General features: G+C 41.6%; 1 protein-coding gene across 1 annotated transcript; it reads left to right on the plus strand.

The window, feature by feature from the left end:
* Positions 1–1,365: 1,365 nt before the first annotated feature.
* Positions 1,366–8,343, plus strand: LOC142662511 (nicotinamide N-methyltransferase-like). The gene is made up of 3 exons (XM_075840720.1): positions 1,366–1,516; positions 6,525–6,732; positions 7,709–8,343. The coding sequence occupies exons 1-3, from the start codon at positions 1,366–1,368 to the stop codon at positions 8,130–8,132; spliced, it is 783 nt and encodes a 260-aa protein (XP_075696835.1). The 3' UTR covers positions 8,133–8,343.
* Positions 8,344–10,638: the final 2,295 nt, after the last annotated feature.

The following is a 10,638-nucleotide window of genomic DNA, read 5'->3' on the forward strand; positions in this document are numbered from 1 at the left end:
AATATCAAGACAAAAACCACTGTCATTGTGATTGTTGCTTTTTATACAACAAATATAAGGGAAGATGGGGCAAAGATCCAGGAAAATCTTTACTTTGTTTATACTCAGAAGTAATAGTCAGATGTAAAAATTTTATTACTCTCTCAGTTCAATAATCTTATTGTCACATACTCTCTGTCTGCAGCTCCCTTGGTCTCCAGGACGTTGAGAGTTACTCGCTCGGGCGTCGTCCGGCCTGGCAGACTGAGGCAGTCTGCAGCCAATAGGAGCTCAGGAGCATCAGGCCAATCATAGACTGGCTGATGTTCCTGAGCTCCCGACCTCTCCTTATTTAGTTCAGCCTGGGGTTGTAGGCCTTTGTCTGTAATTAGAGTTACCTAGCCTGGTGCTTTCCCTTGTTCCAGACTTCCCTGAGCGACTTGCATTTGTGACCTTGTGACCTGACCCCGGCTGGACTCCTGAGCCTTCTGACTTTAGTCTTTTCTACACTCTCCCGGTTTTGACCCTGCCTGCCTGACTCAGCCTTTTGCAACCGGACTTGTCCATGGCGCAATTGCCCTGCCTCTCCCTCTGTGTACTTCCCAAGTATTTATTAGAACAAAGGAGGGAGGAAGGTAGTAAATGGGGTACAGTGGGTGATCAAAATACTTTTGTTTTATACTGTAGACTGTAGGAGAAAAATAACACAGCTCTGGTCTTCTTCAAAAATCTGACAGGAATGAGGAGAACGGAGCTGTTTGCCCTGCCTCCCTGCCTTTACATGCTGTGATTGGTCAGTAAGATTTGACTGACCAATCACAGCAATCGCCGTACGGGGACCACTGTAATTGGTCCCCTGACGGCTCCCTGTCACGATCAGCTGTCTACGACAGATGTTGCCAGGGACTTGTCATTGTGTGTTTACACACAGTGGCAGTTAAAGTGAATGACGGATATATCCGTCACTCTGCGGGAAGTAGCACCTGCCGGCTATATCCGTCGTTCGTCACTAAGAGGTTAAACCACTATTTCATGGTTAAGCCTACACTTTTTTTCTGAGAAGTCATTATAGACCGCTATTTCATGGTTAGCAATACACTTTTTTTTTTAGAAGCCTTTACCCACTGACAAATCGGCAAGTTTCTGGTTTTTCTATGTCTCATTGTTACTTTACAGTAAAATAGATTTGTTTATGTAAAGATCATTATTTCTCTATGTTAATTTATTATAACACATGTTCCCATGACCGACTCATGATGATCATATGTCCTCATGTGATAAGCTATTCTTAGTAACACACTATGTAAATTGAATCCTGGTAATTATATAAAGACCTTGTGCCCCGGTCTAGAGGTAGTCACCCCGTCTGTGATACAAGAGTAGATGATGGATTCCACTACCCATAAGCTCTATCATGAACATAACTTTGATTCCAGACAATGTCTGGAGCATTACTTTTCAGATAAATCTGACATGGTCTTTGGAGATGACTTATTGAAATCTCTTATTGATAATCTCAGACAAGTTTTCGCAGTGGGTATGTATCCTGATTTTATTACTCCTAAGATACATTGACGTGTATATTATTCTGTGTTTAACTGGTCAAAAATAATTGTAGTAATGTTTCAAAGAAAAAGATGTATCCAGCACTCATTCCAGTAAAATCCTGTCAGGACACTTCCGCGTTTCAAGCCACTAGGGCTCTTAATCATAGCTGGCTATGATTAAGAGCCCTAGCGGTTTGAAACGTGTAAGCGTCCTCCAGGGATTTTTAAACCATTTGTTTTAAATATGATCCATTAAAAAGAAAAATTTTACTGGAATGAGTGCTGGATACATATTTTTCTTTGAAACATTATTACCTTTGCATCTGCTGCCAGCGCGGAAAATTTATTGTATGTACAAGCACCAACAGAAGTACTACGTGGCACAAAATTATTTTGGGAATACATGTTTCAATTTTTGTAAACTGTTTTTTCTAACTAAAAATAAGTGTTACAATATAAATGTTTTTTTGGCAGTATGGGAGATGAGAGGAGGCGACCACACGGCCCCAGTCATCTGGAAATTATCAGGGAGCAGAGTAAACTCCTGGTCATTGAATATGATTAAAAAAAAGAGTCTCAGGGTTTAGTAGAGTCATTATTTTCAACTCTGTAATCTCCATTCCCTTTTGTTATTTGACAATTTGCACTACTGTCATTTTCTGACCTCTTCCAAATATGTTTTTGATACTAGAACCTACTCTCTAGAGTCTACAATTCTATTTTCAATAAAAAAAATATACATATTTATAAATAAAATGCACCAACAATCACTTTCTGCTCAGGATACCACTAATGGCTGTTATGACCAGCAGGTTGGTGGACCCACTGTGTTACGCCACTGGTTTGACTTAGAGTCATCTCTAAGAGTGTTATCTAAGTAGCCTCCCCGGTCTTCAACCTTTAATCCTGTACAGGGATATAGACCTCGGTGCGGAAAGACTACCCGGTCCCTACCTCTTGAGGTTGTCCCGGTGTGAGTAGCAGCTGGCCCAGTGGACCACGATACAAAGGAGTAGAACAACGTGAGTACAAGCACTGGCAGATGGGTAAGGATTAAAGATCGTAATAGGCGGGAAGCCTCAGGCTCGTCTCAGGTAGTTGGACATACACTAGCAGTACACAGGCTGGTAGCAGATAGCAGCACACAAGCTGGTAGCGGATTGCAGGACACAAGCTAGTAACAGACCGCAGGATACAAGCTGGTAGTGGATTGCAGGACACAAGCTGGTAGCAGATAGCTGGACACAGGATGGTAGCGGATAGCTGGACACAAGCTGGTAGCGAATAGATGGACACAGGCTGGTAGCGAAGATATGGACACAGGCTGGTAGTGGAAAGCAGGTGCTGACTGGAATCAGGATGCAAACAGGAGCCTATCCAGGATACGACTAGGTTGCACCAAAGTTGTTCAGGCACCAGGTGAACTATGGAGGTGCCTTGGATAGTCTAGGAGGAATCAGGGATTGGGTTGTGGAATTTTGCAATGCGCACATGCTGGCCTTTTGAGAAACGGACAGAATTCTCACAAGCGCACTAGGGAATACAAAGCCATGTGCAGGAGGAGAGACAGACAGAAGACATGTGAAGCCAAGCAGGACCAGGGCGCCATCGAGAAAAAAAAAAGTATAAATAAAAATATTTTTTCATCATTCTCTTATTTAGGGGATGTTGTTATATTGGGATGGAGATATCACTTTCTTTGTCACATCACACTGAACATGAATGACAGGTCGGCAGGCTTATTAATTGGCATATTCTCTTAAGGGTCAGGTCCAATCACATCACTAGAACTCAAGTACTAAAAGGGGAAAAACATCAGCATAGGGTAGATCAAGAGAAATTTTAGGGAAAAAAAGTGGAAGAGAGGGCACACATATGTAGTATAACCAGTAAAGGGTCTAGAAATCAGAAACCATAGGTGTCATAAGTGAAACTCAAGATATGAAACTTCAATGACACTGAAGGAACCAACATGTATCTCATAGACCCTTGAAAAGTAGACTTTATTTTAAAAAACAAATGTTTTCAAGACAGTAATGTCTACTCCTAGGTTTTGTGAGTCTGCATAATGAGTTTTGTTGAAGACCCAAACCTACAGCTTCCTTTGGAACACCTTCTATTATTTCTGTGTTACCAGGTGGGTCTAGCACCTTTTTTTGTACTGACTATACTAAACAGAAGCGCCCCATGTTTGCTTGTTTTGTTTTTTTTCCACATGAACAGCTACACCCCTAGATATTGAGGACACATAGGGTGACCTATAATTCCTACCATCAGTTGAGCACCTCACCTTAAGATTGTTTCGAAGACTTTTGAATGGTACTCCCAGTGGCGGATTAAGTAGACTATAGGCCCTGGGCTGTTACCCAAACTTGGGCCCCCCTTCTCCACTGCCGAGCCGTAACAATACCTTTTTGTGCAAGCATTAACAAATGGGTGTTACGATTCCCCTTGTCAAAGGGCTGTGTCCCTACATACTGACAGTCTCCAACCATCGCTGACAGTATCACACTGTGCAGGGACACATCCTTCTAACAAGGGGAATGGTAACACGCATTTGTCTATCAGTCCTGGACTGCACAAGTACTTTTAGTGAAACACAAGGATTTCCTATAATAAACATGCCAGGAGAGGTGACAGATTCTCTATAAATCCAGTGACTCACATGTGACGACTTCTCAGATTCTGGTAACTTTTTTCCTCTTTTCTTCTCCATCCGATCCAGAGCTCATGACGACTTCTCCCGGCCATGACCCATTTCTGCAGAATTTGCCACTTAGAAGTCTTCTGTTGCTCACTTTTCCAACATTTCTACACCTATAAACGAAAACAAAATGATCATGGTGCCACAGACTGTGCCTCTAAATATAATAGCACCAAACACTGCGCCCCTGAATATAATTGTGTCAAACACTGTATAGTAAAGCATCACGTGCACAAAGGCCCCTGTAGATAGCGTCACACACAAACCCCCTGTAGATAGCGTTACACACACATCCCCCTTTATATAGCGTCACACACACCCCCCTGTATATAGAATTACACACACACACACAGCCCCTGTATATAGCGTCACACACACATCCCCTTGTATATAGCATCACACACACAGCCCCCTGTATTTAGCGTCACACACACATCCCCCTGTATATAGCGTCACACACACATCCCCCTATATATAGCGTCACACACATCCCCCTGTATATAGCATCACACACACAGCCCCCTGTATATAGCGTCACACACACATCCCCCTGTATATAGCGTCACACACATCCCCCTGTATATAGAATTACACACACACACACACACAGCCCCTGTATATAGCATCACACACACATCCCCCTGTATATAGCGTCACACACACACAGCCCCCTGTAGATAGCACCACACACACACACACACACAGCCCCCTGTAGATAGCACCACACACACACACACACAGCCCCCTGTAGATAGCACCCCACACACACACACACACACACACACACAGCCCCCTGTAGATAGCACCACACACACACACACAGCCCCTGTATATAGCGTTACACACACAGCAGTGATGAAGGGAGGGAGTGAGTTATGGAGGAATGAAGGGAGGGATGAACAGATGGAGGGAGTGAGTGATGAAGGGATGGGGGTTTGGAAAAGCACTTACCAGCCTGGAGCTCTGTGTAAAAACTTGACTGGTGGGCGGGCCTTCTTCCCTGCAGCTATTCTGCTCCTTCACTTTGATAGACGGACCTGATTGGTGGGCGGGGGTCACATGGGCACGACGTCATCAAAGGTCCTTTAGCCTTCAATTTGGAGCACATTTATGTGCAGAGATAACTTTTACTATCCCGACTAAGCCCGCCCCGAATTGTTCTGCCTGCACCTTCTCTCTGCAGTGACAGTTAGCAGCGCAAGTGCGCTGCATAGTTTTTACGATTATGTGCAGTTCGGGCAGCAATGAGCCCCCTGAGTGCCTCGGGCCCCGGGAGGCCTCCCGAGCCACCCATATGATGATCCGCCATTGGGTACTCTTTACTGTCCCATGAGCCTCCCTTCTCCTTTTCTATTACTCTAACTAAAGAATTATAATTTTGGTGGGCCTGCTCTTAATGTACTTATGAGAAGTATAAGACTAATATCACCAAATCTATCCCTAGAGAACCAAATATACAACTCAGCTCTCTACTCACTGAAATATCTCAACAAGGAGATGAATAACCGGAGCAGGTAAAAAAGGGGTGAAATCCTCAACACCACAAAAAACAGAGACAAATTAATAGTTTTTTTTACCGCTCAGACGGTTGTGGATGTAAAGTCTGAAGTGTCCATCAAGGGTTTGACCTTCCCCCAGCTAGCATGCAGAAAAAACGATCCAAATTTCCACTGGTGTGTGTATCTCGCTGGTACTTGTGGTTACACAAAAGGAGATAGTGCACTACCTTTGGGAAAGGAAGGCGGAAGGGCGAAACCCAGGGTCGGGTTGCATTATTTGGCGTGTTCCAAGAGCTTATCTTATGCTTTTATCTATATCTGTTTTTGTAACTATGGAATAAACTCGTGGAATTTGTAGTTTCCCAAAGGTAGTGCACTATCTCCTTTTTCTCCCTTGCTGGAGATTTAGAACATCAAGTATGAGGATATACACAGCAAGCAGTTGCATTTCTGCAGTTTCATTTCTATGTGGAACCACAAGTACCAGCGAGATACACACACCAGTGGAAATTTGGATCGTTCTTTACGCATGGTAGCTGGGGGAAGGTCAAACCCTTGATGGGCACTGCAGACTTTACATCCACAACCATCTGAGCGGTAAAAAAAAACTATCAATTTATCCCTAGAGAACATTTGGGGATTAGTTTATCTTTTTTTTTCTGTTTTTCGGGTTTTGGAAACCCAATGTTTATATAGTTTGCTAGAAGTGATAAAGACAAATGTCATTGTTTATCCATAAAACCTATTAAGATGTAACGTATTAGATGTTTAAGTATTCTGATTTTTTTTCTGCAGGTCATATTAATGGAGACATCTTGATTGACCTCAGTATTGGTTCATTTATTCATCATCTGTATTCAGCCTGTGAGTTTTTCAAAAACATCATAGTGCTGAAGGTCAATAACAGATGCATCATGGAGCTGAAGAGATGGGTGGACGAACGTACGGGAGCATTTTATTGGGGTCACACATCAAGACTTCTTCAAGAGAAAGAAGAAAACAGGTGACATATTTGTCTAAATATCAAGACAAAAACCACTGTCATTGTGATTGTTGCTTTTTATACAACAAATATAAGGGAAGATGGGGCAAAGATCCAGGAAAATCTTTACTTTGTTTATACTCAGAAGTAATAGTCAGATGTAAAAATTTTATTACTCTCTCAGTTCAATAATCTTATTGTCACATACTCTCTGTCTGCAGCTCCCTTGGTCTCCAGGACGTTGAGAGTTACTCGCTCGGGCGTCGTCCGGCCTGGCAGACTGAGGCAGTCTGCAGCCAATAGGAGCTCAGGAGCATCAGGCCAATCATAGACTGGCTGATGTTCCTGAGCTCCCGACCTCTCCTTATTTAGTTCAGCCTGGGGTTGTAGGCCTTTGTCTGTAATTAGAGTTACCTAGCCTGGTGCTTTCCCTTGTTCCAGACTTCCCTGAGCGACTTGCATTTGTGACCTTGTGACCTGACCCCGGCTGGACTCCTGAGCCTTCTGACTTTAGTCTTTTCTACACTCTCCCGGTTTTGACCCTGCCTGCCTGACTCAGCCTTTTGCAACCGGACTTGTCCATGGCGCAATTGCCCTGCCTCTCCCTCTGTGTACTTCCCAAGTTACCCTTTGTTATTTCGTACTGTCTCTGTCTTATCTGTTTGTCAGTTTCACGTGTACCAGTATAGGGAACGCCGCCCAGTTGTGCGCCGTCGTTTAGGTCGGGTCGTACAAGTAGGTAGGGACAGAGGTTTGGGAAGAACAGGGACCTCAGTGTTTACTGTGTATTTGTTTGTGACACTTATACATAGAGGGCGGTATTATACAAGTTAATGCAAGAAAGGCGCAGTATAAACCTGACACTTGGCGCATCAGTCTTGGATGATTTCAAGCTTTACCTCTAGTTTGGCAAATCAATAGTCCAGTGCTAAGTCCTGAGCCACCGTGTTGATGATGACTGTGGGACAATCACTTTCCTTGTCTTTTTGTTTTCCAGTGATCAGTTTGAGGACAAAGAAGGAAAAGTGAGATCAGCCATTCAACATATTGTGAAATACGACCTGGAGAAAGAGAATATGACAGACCCGCTGGTCTTACCACCAGCCGATTGTGTCATCAGTGCTTGGCTTCTGGGTGTTATCAGCAAAGATCAAGATGATTACATCAGATATCTGAGGAAGTTCTCTAAATTACTAAAACCTGGAGGACACCTCGTATTAATTGGGAGTTTAGATACAACATATTTTACAGTCGGGAAGGACAAGTTCCATGGTTTCACATATGGTGAGGATTTTGTCAGGAAAGCTCTGGTTGGAGAAGGTTTTATCATTGATTACTGTAAGGTCCAGGAGAGAACGGCTGTCAGTGACCTTATTGACTATAAGGCCGTCATATACATTGCAGCTCACAAGGAGAAGTAGGTTGAAGCTTACAAAGTCTGCATGTCATTACTTCATATTTTAAGCTTAAAAAAAACATATAATAATCAAAATGAAGCTTCCTTAGTGCAGTATAGGAGAGTATAGACAGACCTTGGGCATCTGACACATCATAGGAGTCTGAAGTCGTGGGATCAGTTTCTTTCTCATTGTTGTTCTGTTTCTGCTTAATATGTATAGTGTAATAAATCATTAAAGCAATAAAGCATTAAAGCAATAAAGTAAAGCATATAGCATTAAATTGTGTACTTTACTTGGGTGGGGGCACAAATCTGCTTCATAGGCTTTACAAACCTTCATTTAGGAGTAGAAATATACAAGTTTTTGTTCTTTTAACACATATTTTATTCCTTTTTCACATTTCCATTTACGAAAAACAATAAGGTAAAAAATTTGACTCCCCCTCTTTTGTGTCTCAGGCCTCGTCTTCTCCCATCATCAAACACAAAGATAGCTGGGAGAAATTTTGTCAATCAAATCACATAATTCCCAAGGTCCTATATGTATGTAGACGTTCCATCATATCATGTCTATTTTCTTTAGAGATCATATTCGGTATAAGGCTCCCAACTGACTAACCAGTGATATCACATGCATGTATGGATCACTAGCGGGGTTCATCGTCTTCTTCACTTCTACAAATAAATGGAATGTTAGTTATATTCCCCACCCAATGGATCACTTGGGGAAAAAAAATATTAGTAGGAGGCATCCATCATTCTCTACTATTTCACTGTGTGGAATAAAAGATTAACGTTAAAATGTAAAGAAACCTCTCTTCAAAACCAAAATGTGTCCACAATGCAAAAATTCTAAAAATGATTTCATTAAACACCAAGTGGATTTTCTTTAAGTATAACCCGATTTTAAAGGATCTCCATCTCAATTTAATATTTCTAAAATGTCTAACATACTTAAAGCGCACCTGTCGTTTCAATTGACTTTTCGGGATAAGCTGCCATGTGTGTGTACACGAGGAGTAGGATTATTACTGGCCATTATATGACTTTAATTTTGCAATTTTTAGCAGTTTTTCCCTATGCATGCTATATCTGTAGTTTGCATTTATCTCTGAGCTGGGGGAGGGGGGAGACTAGCAGACATACACTACACACAAGAAGAAGAGGAGAGTATACTTTATAACCTTTTCTCTTACTCAGAAACACCCCCAGGATCATGGAGGACATATATAGAGAAGCACTGACCTGTACTGATATGAATAAAATGCTTTGCTTGTGGTAGAACCTGTCCTTCTATCATAAATACTAGAATAATAGACACAACAGTACATATACTCACATGTACACATATATGCATAAAGCTAAACTACAAATAAACGCAAATAGACGGATGTAGGTACAAAAGGGAGGGTGATGGGTTAAGGGGCGGTATGTTCTCCTCGAGCACCCATGTTAGAAACATGATAACCAAAACAATTAAAAGTTAAAGATTCATGGAGAATACAATAGCACGTCAATATATAGCGCTAACGCTTGATCCAGGTAAAATAAAGTGCTAATAATTGTTGATAAAGGAGGCAATAACAATATGGTGATGCATAAGCATATATACATATATATACACTCTGATACAATGGCAGGTTCAAACACAAGTTACTAGCAGGATGCAGACAGGTCAAAATGCTACATAGAGGGAGATTGTGCAGGGGAAAAATACTGATGAACAGCCACTCTCACACCTATTTATGAGGGGGTGGCTGCTTAGTATTTTCATTGCACACAGATAAGGCTTCTCCCTCTGTAGCACTGTGGCTTGTCTGCATCTTGCTGGGAACTACTTTTTGAACTTGCCCTTGTATCAGTAAGTATGGCTTTTTTTCAGTAATTTTAAGTTGACATATAGTGTGTGATATCCACAGTATGCACTCCCTTAGAAACCAATGAAAAGATAATGAAATAAAAAAATATTAAGACTGAGTGGACATGCACAGGGTTTTTATCTATTATCAGGATGCAGAGCTTTACAGTCCTAACAAACTGGGGAAAAAGATTCTCTTCAGCTATACTGTCATGCTACTGTAGAATATCTGCTCCTTTCCTGACAAGCTGGGCAGAAAACTATTTCTATAGGTTAAGACATAGCTGTGGGGAGAGTGACTGAGCATGATTGTCCACCAGCACTTAGCTCATTAGATGGGCCTCCGCATTGCTATACACTTTATACACCAGGTGGCGCCACACTATAAAATTAAATGTTATAGCTCTTGTTTGATAGGTTTTTTTTTCAACATCATGGGACCCAGGTAACAAATAGGAATAGTCCAAAGCAAACAACACCTTTAAGAATTGATTTTGAGTTGTACTGAGTTGGCAAATACTCAAAGAATTAAAATAAATATTTAGCATAATAAGATAAGTCAGCGCTCAAAACACAAATGAGTAAAAACTATACATAACTCTACTTTAATATAAAACTGTAATAGACATAACAATTATAGAAATATTGCAATAATCCCTTTAACAACATA

This window comes from Rhinoderma darwinii, chromosome 10 (assembly GCF_050947455.1).
Source record: "Rhinoderma darwinii isolate aRhiDar2 chromosome 10, aRhiDar2.hap1, whole genome shotgun sequence".
Lineage (NCBI taxonomy): Eukaryota > Metazoa > Chordata > Amphibia > Anura > Rhinodermatidae > Rhinoderma > Rhinoderma darwinii.